Here is a 20,123-nt window from a genome sequence, read left to right as displayed (position 1 = left end):
TTTTTGTTTTTTTTTATTTTTTCATTTTTCTGAAGCTGGACACAGGGAGAGACAGTCAGACAGACTCCCGCATGCGCCCCACCGGGATCCACCCGGCACGCCCACCAGGGGCGGTGCTCTGCCCCCCAGGGGGCGATGCTCTGCCCATCCTGGGCGTCGCCATATTGCGACCAGAGCCACTCTAGCGCCTGAGGCAGAGGCCACAGAGCCATGCCCAGCGCCTGGGCCATCTTTGCTCCAATGGAGCCTTGGCTGCGGGAGGGGAAGAGAGAGACAGTGAGGAAAGCGCGGCGGAGGGGTGGAGAAGCAAATGGGCGCTTCTCCTATGTGCCCTGGCCGGGAATCGAACCCGGGTCCTCCGCACGCTAGGCCGACGCTCTACCGCTGAGCCAACCGGCCAGGGCTGTAAGGCAGGATTTAGAATGAATTTCTTAAAGTACAATTAATACATGAATAAAAATACATGATTAAAATCCACCAAACCTCATTAAGTCAGGGAACCTTAACCCAGGCTCTATGAACAATTTAAATGCGAAGTGTTTTTATATATGCATTATTCTAAGAGAAATCTATAGGTTTGCTCAAAAAAGTTAAGAAGCACTACCCCATCCTATTCTAATAGGAGAATATTTTATTCACATTAACAAATTGGCAATTAGGAAATAATTTACCATTCACGTATACAGATGGTTCAAAAGAATCACGAATTTTTTTTTTTCCTTTCAGGGACAGAGAGTCAGAGAGAGAGGGATAGATAGGGACAGACAGACAGGAACGGAGAGATGAGAAGCATCAATCATCAGTTTTTCATTGCAACATTGTAGTTGCTCATTGATTGCTTTCTCATATGTGCCTTGACCGTGGGCCTTCAGCAGACTGAGTAACCCCTTGCTCAAGCCAGCGACCTTGGGTTCAAGCTGGTGAGCTTTGCTCAAACCAGATGAGCCCGCACTCAAGCTGGCCCCCTCGGAGTCTTGAACCTGGGACGCTCTATCCACTGTGCCACCACCTGGTCAGGCAAGAATCACGAAATTTTTCATCAGCCTATTTACATATGCTGCCAGCTCTGGAGCCGGAGACCGCAGGAGGGGCCGAAGGACAGAACTGAGACAACTCGTACTGGTTCTGACAAGCAGTAGCGGTAAGATCACTTACTTCGTGTTAGTGCAATACGGGCTCATGTCCTGTCTACCTGGCTCACTGTGTAACCTTGTCAACTTCTGGGTATCAGTTTCTATACTCTTCAATTACACTGAGGATCCTTCTAAAGACTGGTGTCAAGATCAATGGAAATAATATTTGGAAAACACTTAAAATTCAGTATCTGGCCACAGAGTAGGCACTCGAGGGGATGGAAATTCCAGTATTAAGATGGTATACTACACTGAACTCTACGGCATGAACAGTCTCAAGTCAACTCTGGATAAACATTTACACAAAACAAGAAGTTATGGGATATCTGAGTTGCAAAATAAATCTTAAACTCCCTGATTTTAAAGAAAGTTCTGGCTCAAAGATGATGTTGCAACATGCCCAGAACTCGGCGGGCCGCTTCTCGGCTGGTAGGATTAGATCTTCAGCAACCTGGGGCCAGTCCTTACACTCTGTCGTATTACCTAAGTACACGGCAGGCTTTTCTCCAACGGGAATAATACAGGCGAGAAAAGGAGAGAATCTACAACAGGTATCTGAGAAAGATCGCCACACAGCTTTTATAACTGACCTTTAAATTGGAAAAATAATGAAACAAGGCAGATAAAAGTTGTACAGTTTTGAGGGAAGTATGCCTCAAAGGCATGACATACTCAGACTGAAAAACTTCACTGACATTGGGTATCCAAGATGACAACAGAGTAAACGGCCTCCCCCCAGGACTAGACTGGAGTTACAACTCGACTTAAGAACAATCACCCTGAAGAGCCAACTCAGGACTAACTGAAGAGGAGTCCTACCCGAGGAGTCTCAGAAAGCCACACTGAGACGGAGGAAGGGCAGAAACAGGGAAAAGGCTTCCCCGCTTCCAAGAGTGGCAGGTGAGGTTCCGTGGGGACCTCTCAGCGGTGAGGTCCCCTGAGGAGTGGGTCCTAAGCCCCAGGCCAGGAGCACCAGAGCCTAGAGGTGCCCACAGCGCATCTGGCAGTGAAAAGAGGTGAGGTTTCTGTCAGAAACAGACAGGACTTCTCAGACGCAGGCACCCTGCTTTCAGAGCCCCGAAGCAGAGAATCAGTTCACAGCCACTTGCCCGAGGGCTGCGCAGACTCGTGAGAGCAGTGTGAGGCTGGCGGCACCAGGGAACCAGCGGAGCCCTGTGCGGCTCCTCTGGTGGCACTGCTGCCATCTTTCTTGGGTGAACCATTGCCTCCTGCGGCACCAGCCTGGGAGAAAGCAACGGACCCACTCTAGGAAATCTCCTTGCCCTACTCTGGGTCCTGGGCCCTGCGGAGAAGCAAGCAGCCTAGGCCAGGAAGCTCGGGGTTGAGAAGACTCGGGGTGACAGTCACTCATTTGTCTGGCACTGCGGCTGGAGCTTCTGCCTCCCAGGAAATTCAGTAGAAATGGTCCGGGTGTTGGCAGACCAAATCTCTGGATTTCAGAGGTCACAGCCATTCGGCTCCTAGTGGCCACGCCCTACTGATACTGCGGCTTGAGAAAAAAGTCAGGACAGACGGCTCTCTGGGGCCCTGGGTAGGAATCACACCCGCCCCCTTTCTGATGCCGGGTTGGCCCCAGCCTCTACACTCCAGAGGGTTTTTTAGAAGCCCAGCCCAACGAGCAGCCAGCAGAAAAAGGCAGGAGGCAGTTCTCGGGGAACCTTGTGACTTTTGCTGACCTGCCTCCAGGCCCAGTGCTAGTAAAAGACAGCTTAGGTGTGCAGCTTGGTCCGTGGACAGGAAGCCACAAACTCTGGTTTGCTTATAGCTCCAAAAAAGTTGGTGAGGGTGTTCCAGGCAGTGTTTTAACTGGTCTGCACCAGGTTCCCTCCTAAGGGGCCCAACACACCCCGTGGCCAGCTATGGACATCAAGAGCAGGATCCAACTAGCATGAACAGCAGCATAGCCAAAGGGAGGTCAGCAGGCACCAAACCCGGCTGAGGCAATCCTCTCTGTGGTCAGCACCTGCACAGCAGCTTGCATAGACCGGACGAGGTACAGCCTCCCAGTCAGCTGGCCCAAGTCCCTGATACCCTGCCCTGCTGGGCTAAGCTCCACAGGGGGAAGGGCGACAGGCTTAGAGCTCAAACACTAAAAGTGTGAGCCCCTTGGAGCCTACTGTTGGGCCCGGTTCAGCAGCTTAGCCTCCTGGGGGAAGGGCCCGATCAGCCCAAGCAGAAGACTCTCAATCTTCCGCCCTAACGCCATGGACTCCTCCGTGGAAAGAACCCAACCTGAGCCTGCCGCTCCCGCTCTGGGGAGACACAGAATCAGAATGTCCAGCAGTGGCTCAGGGATTAGTGTCTGGAGTAGAGGCCCCTTTCCCAGTACCGAGTTCCTGACCAAGAGTCCTCCCTGCCCAAGTAAAGACAATCTCTTTATAATAAATGGTGTTGGGGAGATGGGACAGGCCCCCCCCCCCCAAAGAACCGAGATCACTATTCACAAAAACAAACTCAAAGTGGATAAAAGACTTAAATCTATGAAACCATAAAAGTCCTAGTAAAAAACACAGGCAGTAGACTCTCAGACATCTCTGGAAGCAACATTTTTGCCAATATATCTCCTCGGGCAAGTGAAGTAAAGGACAAAATAAACAAATGGGACTGTATCAAACTAAAAAGCTTTTGCACAGCAAAATACATCATTAACAAAATAAAAGGACAACCTACTCTATGGGAGAACATATTTACTGATATATCTGATAAGGGGTTAACAATCAATATTTAAAAAGAAATTATAAAACTTAACATGAGAAAGACAAAGAATCCAATTAAAAAATGGGCAAAGGACCTAAATAGACACTTCTCCAAAGAGGACATAGAGATGCCCAATAGGCATATGAAAAAACATTCAATGTCACTAATCATCAGAGAATGCAAATAAAAACCACAATGAAATATCACCTTGCACCTGTCATAATGGCTATCGGTAAATCAACAAACAACAAGTACTAATGAAGGTGTGGAGAAAAGGGGACCCTCCTGCACTGCTGGTGGGAATGCGGACTGGTGCAGCCACTGTGGAAAACAGTATGGAGAGTCCTCAAAAAATTAAAAATAAAACTATCTTATGACCCAGCTATCCCACTTCTAGGAACATATCCTAAGAAGCCCAAAACATTAATTCTAAAGAAGATATGCACCCCCATGTTCATTGCAGCATTTTTTACAATAGCCAAGATCTGGAAACAGCCTAAGTGTCCATTAGTAGAAGAATAGATAAAAAAGCTGTGGTACATGTACACAAAGGAATACTGAGCAGCCACAGAAAAGAAGGAAATCTTACCTTTTGCAACAGCATGGATGGACCTAGAGATTATTAGCTAAGTGAAATAAGCCAGGCAGAGAAAGACAAATATTGTACGATCTCACTTATATGTGGACTCTAATGAACACAGTGAACTGAGGAACAAAAGAGAAACAGAGGCGGGTCACAGGGAGCAGATGGACAGCTGTCAGAGGGAAGGGGAGAAGGGAATCGGACCAAAGAAGGTGAAGGGATTAGCCAAAACCACACATACATAACACACAGAGAAAAGAGCCCCCAGCTCTGTCGGCCTGCAGACAGACTGGAGATGCACCATGGCCCTTCCGTTTCTGGAAGGAGTATTTCCCTCCTGCCCCTGTGCTAGGATGACGAGTAAAAATTAAATGGTAATAAATCCACTTATATAGATACAGACCACAGGGCAGCAGCAGCCAGAGGGAGAGGGGGAGTGGGGGAGGTAGGGGAGGGGCACGGGGAATGGGGGTGGAGAGAGACTGTGCGTGGGGCACGATGAGGTGTGTGGAGGGTGTCATATTGAGTGGGACACATGAAACCATGTTAACACAATAAATTTTAAAAAAATGGATTGACAACATATCTGTAACGAGAATAAATACATAAAATATACACAGAACTGTAGTAAATTTCCCCATAATAGATTCAAAAAGTTACCTTTGCACTTCAATAGTTCCCATCGTTTCATAGGCAAAATCACATTTACTGTCTATTTCGATGGCTTTGCTGATAAGCTCCAAACCTTTATCCAGATCCTGCTTCCACTGAAGCTGGAGTAAACTGTAAATGAAAAAGGGCATCAGATATGACCATGGGCCGGTACCAACACAAGTGCACGGTTCACTTCTGCCCTCACTGAATAATTTAATTTACAAAAACAAGACATCTAAGACAGATATAATCAGCATCAAATTAATATGGCATCACACCCACACCCATACACACAAAGAATAATATTTTATTAAGCCATAAAAAAGGAAACACGGCTATTTGCAACAACATAAATGTACCTTGAGGGCATTCTGCTAAACTCAGAGACACAGAAAATAGACTGACGGTTGACTGAGGCAGGAAGTGAGGGATGGGTGAAGTGATGGAAAGAAGTCAAAGATACAAACATCCAGTTAAAAAACAAGTTGAATTATGGCAATGTAATGTACACCATGGTGACTAGAGTTAACAAAACGGTATTGCACATGTGAAAGTTGCTCAGACAATAGATCTGAAATTTTCTCTTTATAAGAAAAAAATTCTGGAACTATGTATAATGACAGGTTAGACTTATTGTGATCATTTCATAATAAATATAAATATTAAATTATTATGCTGTAAACCTGAAAGTAATATGCCAATTATATCTGAATAAAAAAATTAAATTAAAAAAAGAGCCCTGGCTGCATAGTTTGGTTGGTTAGAGCAGTGGTCCCCAACCTTTTTTGGGCCACAGACCGGTTTAATGTCAGAAAATATTTTCATGGACCGGCCTTTAGGGTGGGACGGATAAATGTATCACGTGGCTGAGACAAGCGTCAAGAGTGAGTCTTAGACAGATGTAACAGGGAATCTGGTCATTTTTTAAAAATAAAACATCGTTCAGACTTAAATATAAATAAAATGGAAATAATGTAAGTTATTTATTCTTTCTCTGCAGACCAGTACCAGTCCGCGGCCCGGGGGTTGGGGACCACTGGGTTAGAGCATCATCCCAAAGTGCAGATGTTGCCGCCAGTTCAATCCATTGCAGGATACATAAAGAAACAGACCTAGGTTCCTGCCTCTCTAAAATCAATCAATAAATTAAAAATAAAAGAGTGACTCAGTGGATAGAGCATCCTTCTCAGAAGCTGAGGTCCCAGGTTTGAAACCCCAAGGTCACCGGCTTGAGCGTGGGTCATCAACATGACCCCATGTTTGCTTGGCTTGAGCAAGGGGTCGTGGCTCAGCTGGAGCCCCCCCACCCCCCCAATCAAGGTGTATGAGAAGCAATCAGTGAATAAAGTGTCACAACTATAAGTTGATTCTTCTCATCTTCCTCCCCTCCACCCACACATACACACAAAAGAGAAAAAAATGTCCAAAAATCTGGGGTCTATTACTAACTTATTTGTAAGCTTAATTTTTTACTTTGTATAAATTTAAATAAGATTTTTTTTTATAATTCAAATACACAAAAACAGGAATAACATTTTACGTGTTTCCCATTCTGACACAAGTAACATTTCACAGGATGTTCAGAAATGAAATCCTTAAGCTAGAGCTAAAATAGTACGTTTATTAATTGCTATACAAGAATGAAACAAGTAAAATTTAAACTTAAGCTTGACCAGTTGTGGTTCAGTGGATAGAGCAACGACCTGGGATACTCAGGTCCCAGGTTCAAAACCCCGAAGACGCCGGCTTGAGCCCAGGCTTGTCCAGCTTGTGAGGACTGCGGTTTGAGTGTGGGATCACTGACCCGATCCCAAGGTCACTGGCTTGGCTGGAACTCCCCCGCCAGCCCAGGGAAGGCACATATGAGAAGCAATCAATAAACAGCTAAAGTGACGCAACTAGGAGTTGATGCTTCTCATCATTTCTCTCCATCTGTCTCTCAAAAACAAAAAAACCCAGTGAAGCAAAGAACCCCCACCATTAATATATTTGTTAATCAGCTCACTGATACTCTACAGTAGTCCCCTTCTTCAAGACCAAAAATATCCACCTTAGTACTATGCAAGAAATTTAGTTTTTTACTGGGACAAAAAGAACCACAGAAATACATACCCTTTATGAACATATGTTGTGGCATTATCTGGTTCCAAATCAATACATTTATCGTACATTTCATCAGCTTTACCAAACTGCTGTTGATCTGTTAATGCCTAGATGAGGAGATACTTCAGTTATATTAAGGTACTGTCAACCTAAACAGTTACAAGTTTATCACTTATTAATTATTACAGTTTATTTCATTTATCCACTTCTTAACTAATTATGATGTTTGGGGGAATATTAAATTACTGGGACTTTTACATGGATTATAAATATAAAATCTTAACTGTCCTCTATTTTTGACATGTGGTGAAATACTACAGCAAACAATGTGGTAAACTGTCAAACCCAAAAAAAATCTCACTCTTGGTTCCAGTTCTAATACCAGATTTTCATAGGTACATTCATGTCTCTTATTCAAAATTTATCAAAGTATATTATAAAGGAATTTAAAGACAATCCTCATTTGTCATGATAAATTCAGGTATGTATTACTGTTATCAGTAGTTCCTTAAAAAGGGAAAGAAAAGGCCCTGGCTGATAGCTCAGTGAATAGTGTTGGCCCAGTGTGTGGACATCCCGAGTTTGAGTTCCAGTCAGGGTACATAGGAGAAGCAACCATCCTCTTCTCCTCCCCCTTCTTTCACTCTTTCCCTCCCACAGTCAGTGGCTCAATTGGTTTGATCATGGCCCTCATCGCCCTGGGTGCTGAGGATAGCTCCATTGGAGCACATCAGCTTCAGGTGCTAAAAATAGCTCCGTACTTGAGCACTGGCCCTAGATGGGGTTGCCGGGTGGATACCAACTGGGGCACATGTGGAAGTCTTCCTCACTATCTCCACTCCTCTAAGAAAGAAAAGAAAGGAAAGGAAAGAGAGAGGGAGAAAGAGAGAGAAAGAAAGCAGCTACAATAAACTATTTTAAGGCAAATCCCATGGCAGAAAAGAAAGGCTAGTTATATATGTATACCAGATCACATTCAAACTGTTAACTTTGAGAGTTGACTAGCATCTAAACTAAAACTTTTGAGGTTTTTTTGGTTTTTTTTTTGAGAGAGAGTGAGTTAAAGAGAGGGACAGACAGACACAGACAGGAAGGAAGAGAGATAAGAAGCATCAATTCTTTGTTGCAGCACTTTAGTTGTTCATTGATTGCTTTCTCCTATGTGCCTCAATGGGGGGGGGGGTTATAGCAGAGAGAGTGACCCTTTGCTCAAGCCAGCAACCATGAGGTCATGTCTATGATCCCACGCTCAAGCCAGCGACCCCGCACTCAAGCTGGTGAGCCAGCACTCAAGCCCAAGCCGGCGACCTCGGGATTTTAAACCTGGGTCCTCCGTGTCCCAGTCTGACGCTCTATCCACTGCGTCACTGCTTGGTCAGGCACTGTTGGAGTTTTTTTTAAAAAGTTTAACTATGTAACATATGTGTGTGTGCGTGTGTGCGTGTGTGTATATTGAAGCAAAAATAAGAAGAGAAACCCAAGGACAGAAATGTCAATGCAAACAGACTAATAACACTGCCAATAAAGATTGCTCAAGTGTGCCAAACCCCGTTTTGAAGATAACGCAGTGGCAGGGAGATGTGCAGTCAAGAAAGCTCTAGAGGCCCTGGCCGGTTGGCTCAGTGGTAGAGCGTCGGCCTGGCGTGCAGCAGTCCCGGGTTCGATTCCCAGCCAGGGCACATAGGAGAAGCGCCCATTTGCTTCTCCCCCCCTCCTTCCTCTCTGTGTCTCTCTTCCCCTCCCGCAGCCAAGGCTCCATTGGAGCAAAGATGCCCCAGGTGCTGGGGATGGCTCTGTGGCCTCTGCCTCAGGCGCTAGAATGGCTCTGGATGCAACAGAGCGACCCCCCAGAGGGGCAGGGCATCGCCCCCTGGTGGGCATGCCGGGTGGATCCCGGTCGGGCGCATGCGGGAGTCTGTCTGACTGCCTCCCCGTTTCCAGCTTCGGAAAAATTAAAAAAAAAAAAAAAAAAAAAGCTCTAGAGAGCTGTTCCTAACAGTGGGTTCTTTAAAAGCTATCCAGTGGCCTTTGATCTTTTAGTTGCTTATAGAAATCTGCACCAAAAAAGCCTTTTTGAATTTCGTTTCAGTGATGTGGATGGTGTTGTCACATTATGGTTTGTTCCTAATAAGCCCAAGTGTACCTATTCAGAGGTCACCCAATTATAATGTGCTTCTGTCCTATTTTAACTTCTATACATTCTATAAGATTTTATGTAGTACATGCTTTCATAATTAACCAGAGCAGGTAGTCTGCAACCAATGTTGGTTGGCTGTTTTTTTTTAAATGACCATCCTGCCTAGGAATTTTAAGATCAAAGACTGAATTGATAAGATTACTCCTGAGATTAAAGAATTTCTGGGTTTACTTTTCACCCCAGAGAATTATTACAGAATTTCAATCTCTGATAATACAGTGATATACAGAACTATTTAAGAACAGATCCAACACAAATCAATCTCCTCACAGTCCCACATAATAACCCCTCAAAAAAAGTTTTACCCTGTAGAACGTTTTTCTTTTAAATTAGCTGAGGATAGCATGAAAAACCTTTAAAAGAAAAACAAGCAACCTTAAGAATGGTTTGGAGGTAGATATCTACCACCGATGGTCATTTTATAGTGTTTCCTATTTCTGGGATGTGTAGGTGGGTGTGACAACATTTCTTTGGAATAAAAAAAAAGATAAAAAAGAAATAATAGAGTATTGAGATGGATGGTTTATAGATATGAAAAGCAACTTTTAACTTGAAGACTAAGAGAAAAGTCATTCATAAATCATTATTCGTAAGAAAAAGGCTCACTGTGGCTGTAGGAAGCTAATTATTTTCATTTAAATTGCTGATTTAAAATTAGTAAATTTTCAGACTTCTGACTACAATTAAAAAGTGAAATTTAAATTCAAATTTAAATCATACATGTCAAACCTTCGATTCTAAACCAAGCATTTTAGACAAACGGAAGAGAAATCAAAACGAACTGTTTCCGCCTATCAAACTCCTTCTTTAAAAGGACAGTGATCAACAGAAACCCCCTCCGCAGGCATTTCCCTCACCGACCGCAGACAGCCCATGCCCTGCGGTAAGGAAGTGGACACACCCAATCCAGAGGGAAACACGAGGTGAGGGAAATGCTCTGCTTCAGCTTCCCATACCATGCGTTAGGAGCATGGCTTTCACACTGTGGGACCCAGGCGCCTGTCCCGAGGTGACTCAGGACCATCCTGGGGGCCCGAAGAACCAGAGAAGGAAGTCATCTGACTCCGCAGAAGCTGCCGCCAGGAAAGCACCTCTTTCTCAGTTTCCCACTGGAAGTCAGCACGGAAGTACAGTTCTCATAAAAAGGATGGGCCACTGAAAAAGCATGAAAAATCACATTTACCTGCGCATACAGTGCATAGCCTTCAGCACACTTGGGAAATTTCTTTATGACCTCTTCAAAACCTTTCATAGCTGCTTGGATTTGTGAAGAATTGTTTCCTGTATATGCCTGGCGATACTGTTTAAAAAAAAAAAAATCAAAACAGGTCTGTCGAATCAAGAACTCAAACTCACAGAATGTTAACATATTATAATAGTCACACAAAATTACAGAAGTATTTCCAGAAAGGCAGGTGACTTGCTAATATGACTGCTGCTAAAGGGGTCTCAGCAGCAGGGGACCCACAGGCTATGTATAGCTAAGACTGAGCTGCCACTCTGCACATTCCAAGATGTTCAATAGTCTAGAGCAGAGCATCCTAACTTGTGGGAGCTTAACTCTGCATATAAATGGAGTTTTAAATCGTATTACCACTTTTTATTAAAAGTGTTACAATGTTCCTTTATCTAATATCACTTTTCATCTATACTATACAGGATGGACAGCATTTATGATGGTGGTCCCATAAGATTTCAATGGAGCTAAATAATACCTGTTGCCTAGTGACTCAGTGTGCTAACATCGTGACACAATGCATTCCTCACATATCTGGTGATGGCAGTGTGAACAAACCTACTATGCTGCCAGTCAGGGAAGAGAAGAGCACATGTAATTATGTAATTATGTACAGCACGCAATAACTGATGCCGATAACGACGACATTACTGATTACGTATTTACTAGACTGTACCAAACACTGTGATCTCCGAGGACCTCTCTACTCACAGAGATGCTCGCTGTGAAACAGTGTGCTGCGTTTCACGGGCATAGCCTCATACACCTCATGGTTACGTCTCTTCCTTTTTATACAATATGTATTTTACTGTTTTTAAAAATAAAAACAAGGTACTATGCTTACCACTAAGAGTTCACAATTTAAAATACAAGATGTACTAAATTATAAGATTTAACTGCACACAACTTATCTTCAGTTTTATGATTTTTTCCGCTATATTCTGATTTCCGTTTTGAAAAAAGCTGAGAAGATAATTTGGTTTAGAACTAGCAGAAAAATGTATGGATTCATTCAAGTTAACATTTCAAAATAGAGACCTCAAGGGCATCTCTTAACTGCATCGTTTTCTCATGCTTGATTCAGTATTATGTTGTTTATACAGTAACCAGAATACAGGTTAGCAGCCTCAGAGGAATGGGGGAACGTACAGTCTAGCTGTGTAGTAGGCTGTACCATCTAAACCTACCAGTAGGTTTGTTTAAGTGAACTCTATAACAGGGCTCGGGAAACTTTTTGGCTGAGAGCCACGAACGCCACATATTTTAAAATGTAATTCCGTGAGAGCCATACAACGACCCGTGAACGTTATGCATTATCCAACAAAAATTTGGTGCTGTCCCGAAGGACAGCTGTGATTGGCTCCAGCCGCAACCATGAACATGAGCAGTAGAAAACGAATGGATTATAACACATGAGAATGTTTTATGTTTTATATTTTTAACATTATTATTTTTTTATTAAAGATTTATCTGCGAGCCAGATGCAGCCATCAAAAGAGCCACATCTGACTCGCGAGCCATAGGTTCCCGACCCCTGCTCTGTAAGTTCACACAATGACAAAACCACACGCAATAAGAACATCTTTTGACACATTTCTCAGAACAAATCCTCATTGTTAAGCAGTATATGTGGCCCAATTTCTTTCCTTAAAAGGAATTTTCTTTTAGGACTCAAGCTATAGAGCTAACTAGAAGTACCTCAATGAATAGACTTATTTTACTTGATTTTCAGCAGTGTGCTTCCAAATATTAATAGCTTGACAAAAGTGAGATGAGAGAGCAGTCGTGTCATGACGGCTGTAGCTTCCTAACAATGCTCTGCTCTCTACTGTACTGGTGTATGGTCGAGGAGCGGGAGAAACAGTGCTATTCAGGGACAAACATCTCTCAAGATGAACTCAAACATTACATCCAGAGAATACAGGAGCAAACCTCAATTCACACACATTCACACTTCCATTTCTCTCAGCTCACGTGTTACCCCACACACAGCCTTTGGGGGGAAAAGAAAGAGATCATTTTGTAGACAATGAGATACTCACTTTTATTACTAATGGGGAAATGAAAATGACGGTTAGGAATATACAGAAGAAAGTAGAACCTACCAATGCAAAACACTTCTGTGCTTGTGCAAGAGCAGACTCAGGCCTCAGTCGAATACATTCATCAAAATCTGCCACTGCTTCCTCAACTTGGTCAAGCAGTATTTTTAACTAAGAAAAAAAATACATAAACAAACAACTCAAACTAGGCGCACCACCAACTACCTTTTACTATCTCTTATCACAGCTCAGCATAATGCTAAGCATGTACTGTAGTAATTAAATATACAATTGCTTTCTAGGACAGTGAACTAGAAAATCTTATAATTTTAAAGGAAAGTGTCAAAAACTTAAAATTGGTGTTCATTTTTTAAAAAGCATTATAAACTCACCATTTTTGTAGTGTAATTTTGACCACCCTTAAGCAAGAAAACCTTTCTTCTAGAAAACTAGACATGTTTATATTTTCAATTTTCAAAGCAAATTAATCTTAAAATACTATCAGTAAGGATCAAAATATCAAGGATTTTAAGAATTTCAACAGTTCTTCAAACCCTTCAAACAGAAACATTAGGGAAAGTGTCATTTAGGAAGAACCTTCGTTTTCTGTGTTATTTGGATAGCCCACACTTTGCACCTTAAAGCATCCCATCAGCTATGTCCAACAAGCCGAGGGGTTTCCCAGATGAGGCTAAAATTGAGGACCGTTTTCTTTTCTATATATAAAAGAAATATGGATTGTAAAACTCCATTCAAAAGAGTTTTTTTGGTACTGTCTGGACAGTCCAGGTTAAATGCTTCTTTTTACAGCAGGAAGCCGGCAAAAATCATCGTATTGATTCCAGCATTCACTCAGAGTGCTCACTAAATGTGTTTCATGTTCTACGCATTCCAGACCCATGACTGGAAACATCTAAAAAACGAACTTGAGTTGACAAGCCAGTATTTGTAGCCTTTTCTCCTTTTCAGTAAGTACCGTATTTTTTGCTCCGTAAGATGCACTCCCCCCACCCCCAATAAAGTGGAGGGAAAAATACCCATGCAAGTTAGGGAGTGAAAAATAAAGCATTTTATTAATTTTTTTTTCCCCCAGAGACAGAGAGTCAGAGAGAGGAATAGACAGGGACAGACAGACAGGAACGGAGAGATATGAGAAGCATCAATCATCAGTTTTTTGTTGTGACACCTTAGTTGTTCAGATTGCTCTCTCGTATGTGCCTTAACCGTGGGGCTACAGCAGACCGAGTATACCCTTGCTCAAGCCAGATGAGCCTGCACTCAAGCTGGGGACCTCGGGGTCTCGAACCTGGGTCCTCTGCATCCCAGTCCAACGCTCTATCCACTGCGTCACCACCCGGTCAGGCTTTATTAAATATTTTTAACACACCATTTGGTTCTTATTTTCCTCCTTAAAACCCTAGGTGTGTCTTATGGTCAGGTGCATCTTATGGAGCAAAAAATACGGTAAATACTAAAATTATAAGGACAAATGTACAAGAGGGAACAAAAATAAATGCCAAAACAAACTAAACCATGGTGATACCTCGGTCAGAGCTATCAGAAGTGACAGAAAGCTTTGAGACGTTCTCCACACGGCATCCGACTCTGCAAGCCCACAGTGAGAACTCCGGGGGAGAAGGACTTACCTGTCCTCGGTGGTGGTACACGTCGGCATTCTGCGGGTCCATGGCGGCAGCCATGTTGAAGTCCTGAGTAGACAGCAGAGGCTGCTGCTGCTGCATGTACATGCTGCCTCTTTTGATGAGTGCATTTGCTCGAAGCTACGTGGCCAAAATGATAAAAGGTTCCTCATTATTACTTTTTATTGCAACTTAGTTTTTTTAAAAAAAGCTATATTGAGATATAATTCATATACCATAAAGCTCCCCCATTCAAATCAGCTGTTTTTAGTATATTCACAGAGTTGTGCAACTGTCAACACTCTCTAACTCCAGGACATCTCTGTCACCCCCAAAAGAAACCTTATACATATTAGCAATCACTCCTCATTTCCCCTCTAATCCATAATCCATCAATCTACTTTCTATGTCTGTAAATTTGTAATATTCTGGACATTTCATAAAAATGTCAGTCTTCTGTCTGGCTTGTCACTTAGTATACTGCTTCCAAGGTGCAGCTGTGGCGTAGCTAGCTTGTACTTCATTCTCTTAGAGCTGAGTATTATTATTCTACTGTATACCATATTTCTTGATCCACTCATCAGCTGATGGACATTGGAGTTGCTTCCACTTGTTGGCTATTATGAATGCTGCTATGGAAATTCATGTACAAGTTTTTATGTTGACATATATATTCAATTCTCTTAGGTACATACATCTAGGAGACGAATTACTGAGCCATACGGTAGCTGTTTAATTTTTAGATGAACTCCCAAACTAATTTCCGAAGGATTTTTACCGTTTTCCATTTCTTCCAGCAATGTACGAAAGTTCCAATTTCTCGACACCCTCATCAACACTTTTAACCCAAGGTAATAAAGATTACCCCTATGTTTTCTTCTCAGTCTTCTAGTTTTAGCTCTCGTATTTAGGTCTTTGATCCACTTGAGTTCATTTTTGTACAAGGTATATCATTACTACTTACAATTAAAACAAAGTCATGATCTCAAAACAAGGTATTGATTTCTTCTCCAATTTTAAAATCTCATTTTAAAAGTAACTTTTAACAAATACTTAATTGTAATTACTTTTGTTTACAAGGAATTTAGATATTTGTTAACAACTAGACCTTGATAAAAACTTTTATATCCCTCGAAATACATGAATGATTCACTTGGGTGAGAAAAGCCAGAGGAAACAGACACAAAGTTAACAAACTGTTAAAAATAGAGGTAACTGGTGGCTAAGTTCTGTCCCGTTACACTAAGTAGCAAGCACACACAGCTCAACAAACTTCCCAATCTTAATTATGAAAATAACTCCATTCCTAGCTAGAAGTAAACATCACTGATACTTAGACTGCGGTTTCACCACACCTACTCAGTCATCACTAGGTAGAGTTGCTTCCACAACAAATATATCCCAGTGGTGCCTCCAAAAAAAACCAAACAACAAAAAAAATATAACCTTTTGGAGAATGGCAACTGAAATGCAAAAATTGGGCAAAACTTATTTCGAAGCCTCATTTTAATGTATTGGTTTTTTCACACGCACACAAACACATTTTGCAGCGTACCTTCACATTAGCCTCTTTCAAACTGATGACCTTATCTAAGTCTGGCTTAGCCGCATTGGCGTTGCCGATGAGCAGGTAGAAGGTAGCTCGCAGTAACAGCGCTTCTGCCACGTATTTGCCTTGAGCATCTATTTCTTTTGAGCATTCACTTATGATCTTATCATAGTTTTCTTCTTCCATATACTGTTTGGCCTTTAAATACCCAGAACTGAAAATAAAAATGGACAGAGGAAATTATTTACTAAGAGAAGATCAAATGCTAAAACTTGCCACATTTAGTATACCTAAGTTACGCAAGCGTCCATTTCCCCTTGTCAGCCAGCCAGTGTGGGACTACAGCGGGGCAGGGTGGTGACACTTCTGATGCACACTGGGATTTCCCTGACGCCTTGGAGAGTTTTTTTTATAAAGGAAACAGCAGAGTCGGTGGCAGAAACCCAGGCTTCAATATTTGAATAATTGGAGATAAATTAATAACAGACTGATCTGCAACAGCGTTCTTCATCACCTTCGTGTCTGTGGCACATGGATGGCACTCAACAGCTACTTTAACAAACAGAAAGAACAGAGAAGTAGGAAATATCCGAGTCTGTTCAGACCCACAGGCGGCAGGGAAGAGGTACGGTCCAGCCTGTGCTCTGGGAAGAGCAGAGGGAGCAAGACTGGAAGCAGAGAGCTATCTGAAGAGCTCTCATCCAGAGGCCTGTTGTTTTCCTGGTAAGAACAGACTAGAAGGAACCGGTGGAAATATCACAGCAAATTTAAAGGTAGATTCTTCCATAAAAAAAGGACTTTAAAAAACATCCTTCCCTTCTTTCAAAATGCAGTAACCACAATACCATTTTTATTCTTTTAAGATGATTTCTGTAATTGGGGACACTTGCAAAAGGGAATGCTTTGAACTGAAAAGGAATTTACACTAGAAGAGCTTTAAGGGGCCGTACAGATATAAGGGTGCTATCAATTACAGTACTTTTCTCATTCCATTTGTATATATTCTGATTAGAGAAAACTGGCAAATGACTTAAAAGTTGTTGGTCAAAATCTTACAAACTGTGCTAACCTTTCCTACAATTACATTTTAATACTCCCTATACTCTAGTTTTGTTTCTGAGTTTACCAGGCTAAGAACGTAAGTATTAAATCATAATGTAAATAATAATGGTTCCTATTTGTCGAGAATCTAAGTGCTAGATGCTTACAAACATAACCCTCAAAGGTAAGTATTATCAGCCCCAGTTTAAAACGAGGAAACTAAAGCTCGGAGTGAAATGGAATTCAAATACTTGGGTCTACTTCCAGTTACGTTCTGTTGAGGTAACTGTGCCACTACCTCCCAATACCCCTTTTAGAATAATGGCATCTTCATTGTTGTTTTTCTGGGACAAGGACTTTTTTCCTAATCAGAAGAAGAAATTATTGGCATCATCTTTAACATTTTACTTCCCAACTACAATTTCTCGAAAAGACTGAGTATCCACTAACTAAACTTTGAACATCTTGGTACAACTATACATAGTATCCAGCCCTTAAAACGAGGCCAACAATGTTGGAAAAACTGAGATACAAATTGGAAGCAGTGTGTTTCCTGGACTTTGAAAAAGAGCACTAGGCTGAGTGAAATAAAATAAATAAAATGAATTAACAAGCAAAACAGAGACAGACTCATGGTAGAGAGCAGGCTGACAGCTGCGGGAGGAGGGAGGCTGGGTGGAAAACCTGAAGGGATTCATCAGCCAAAAACAAAATCAAAACAAAACAAAAACCCCCACCCCAGACACAGATAGCAGTATGGACACTGACGGGGCGGGGAGGGAGGAGAAGGTACAGGGGGTAAGTGGTGATAGGAGACTGGACTTGGGTGTCAGACACAGACAGCAGTATGGACACTGAAAGGGCGGGGGAGGAGAAGGTACAGGGGGTAAGTGGTGACAGAAGGAGACTGGACTTGGGTGCTGAACACACAGTATAATATACAGATGATGTGTTATAGAATTGTACACCTTAAACATATAATTTTATTAACCAATGTCACACCAATAAATTTAACATAAAATATTAATAATAAAAAGCTGGTTAAGAGACACTTTAAAAAAGTAATCTTTTCCCCTAAACCAGGGGTAGTCAACCTTTTTATACCTACCGCCCACTTTTGTATCTCTGTTAGTAGTAAAATTTTCTAACCGCCCATCGGTTCCACAGTAATGGTGATTTATAAAGTAGGGAAGTAACTTTACTTTATAAAATTAATAAAGCTGAGTTACAGCAAGTTAAAGCATATAATAATAATTACTTACCAAGTACTTTATGTCAGATTTTTGCTAAGTTTGGCAGAATAAATCTTTATAAAACAACTTACTCTAGTTAAATCTATCTTTTTTTTTTTTTTCCTGAAGCTGGAAACAGGGAGAGATAGAGAGACTCCCGCATGCACCCAACCGGGATCCACCCGCAGGCCCACCAGGGGGCGATGCTCTGCCCCTCCGGGGCATCGCTCTGTCGCCTGAGGCAGAGGCCAAGGAGCCATCCCCAGCGCCCGGGCCATCTTTGCTCCAATGGAGCCTCGCTGTGGGAGGGGAAGAGAGAGACAGAGAGGAAGGAGAGGAGGAGGGGCGGAGAAGCAAATGGATACCTCTCCTGTGTTCCCTGGCCGGGAATCGAACCCGGGACTTCTGTATGCCAGGCCAACGCTCTACCACTGAGCCAACCGGCCAGGGCCTAAATCTATCTTTTTATTTATACTTTGGTTGCTCCGCTACCGCCCACCATGAAAGCTGGAACGCCAACTAGTGGGCGGTAGGGACCAGGTTGACTACCACTGGTCTAAAGCTTCCAATATGCTATAGAATAGATGCAAAACTATACTTTGCTATGGACATATTATTCCCTTCTCTTCCAAATTCATTTTGAACAACTAAAGTGCTGCAACTATGAGGTGATGCTTCTTATCTGTCTCTCTTGCAAAAACAAAACAAAACAAAGCCCACAAAAATCCCAAAGCAATAAGCAGATACTATACTTGACACACTTACTTTTCCTTCACTTCTAAAGCCTCCCCTTCCTTGTCTTTATCTTCATCAGACTTCTCTCCTTTAAGCATGGGTTGAGAAATGATATCATCTGTGAAAGAACTGAAGTAAGATTTGATAAACTGTGGAGATGGCATCAGAGGTTCACGGTTCTGAAATGTAATCACATTTAAATCCATCAATATGAGCAAACACAAACCAAAAGAGTAAATACATTTGTAGAATGCTTTAGAACAGTTTGTGAAAGTTGGAATTTCTTTTTTAAATAACCGAGGAGTGTTAGGCTCCATACACAGGACAGCAGAAATGGTAAGGCTGTCGGTCCAAGCTCCTCAAACCCAGTTTTACATGAGAACCTTTCCCCTCTCCAAAGCTGTAAAATATCAAAACTCTTAAGAACCCCACTAACTAAAAGTAAAAGCAAAAACAAAGTAAAAGTAAAAGAAGATGAAATCTGGAACACAGGGGGCATAAAACCACTGAGTTACACGATCTCCTTCTCCTGGTCCCTGTCCTGGAAGACTACCACCTCCATTCACCACACAGGACCCCGTCGTACACAGGCCCTGACATGCTGAGTCCACCCCCTGGTCCCTGTCCTGGAAGACTACCACCTCCATTCACCACACAGGACCCCTGTCGTACACAGGCCCTGACATGCTGAGTCCACCCCCTGGTCCCTGTCCTGGAAGACTACCACCTCCATTCACCATGCAGGACCTTGTCGTACACAGGCCCTGACATGCTGAGTCCACCCCCTGGTCCCTGTCCTGGAAGACTACCACCTCCATTCACCACACAGGACCCCTGTCGTACACAGGCCCTGACATGCTGAGTCCACCCCCTGGTCCCTGTCCTGGAAGACTACCACCTCCATTCACCACGCAGGACCCTGTCGTACACAGGCCCTGACATGCTGAGTCCACCCCCTGGTCCCTGTCCTGGAAGACTACCACCTCCATTCACCACGCAGGACCCCGTCGTACACAGGCCCTGACATGCTGAGTGCACACCCCCTGGTCCCTGTCCTGGAAGACTACCACCTCCATTCACCACGCAGGACCCCGTCGCACACAGGCCCTGACATGCTGAGTGCGCACCCCCCCCCCAGGCTTTCGTCGGTCCTAGAGCTGTATTACGTCTGAAGATCTCCATTCCAGTAAGTGCCACTGAAATTCAGAATGAAACCACATTTCCTTTTTGAATTATTACTTTTTGGCATGATAACCTTA

General features: G+C 42.8%; 1 protein-coding gene across 1 annotated transcript in view; it reads right to left on the bottom strand.

The window, feature by feature from the left end:
• Positions 1-20,123, bottom strand: part of TOMM70 (translocase of outer mitochondrial membrane 70) — a 48,759-nt gene that overhangs the window by 3,472 nt on the left and 25,164 nt on the right. Inside the window, exons 5-11 of the mRNA XM_066241068.1 lie at positions 18,895-19,043; positions 15,863-16,070; positions 14,314-14,448; positions 12,731-12,838; positions 10,572-10,688; positions 7,201-7,298; positions 5,095-5,217 (exon numbers count right to left, since the gene is read on the bottom strand). Of these exons, the coding sequence (XP_066097165.1) occupies positions 5,095-5,217; positions 7,201-7,298; positions 10,572-10,688; positions 12,731-12,838; positions 14,314-14,448; positions 15,863-16,070; positions 18,895-19,043 (938 nt within the window). The remainder of the gene's footprint in view (positions 1-5,094; positions 5,218-7,200; positions 7,299-10,571; positions 10,689-12,730; positions 12,839-14,313; positions 14,449-15,862; positions 16,071-18,894; positions 19,044-20,123) is intronic.

The sequence above is a fragment of the Saccopteryx bilineata genome, chromosome 8 (genome assembly GCF_036850765.1).
Source record: "Saccopteryx bilineata isolate mSacBil1 chromosome 8, mSacBil1_pri_phased_curated, whole genome shotgun sequence".
Taxonomy (NCBI): domain Eukaryota; kingdom Metazoa; phylum Chordata; class Mammalia; order Chiroptera; family Emballonuridae; genus Saccopteryx; species Saccopteryx bilineata.
The sequence above is the reverse complement of the archived record's forward strand: the minus strand, read 5'-3'. Positions and strand labels throughout refer to the sequence as shown.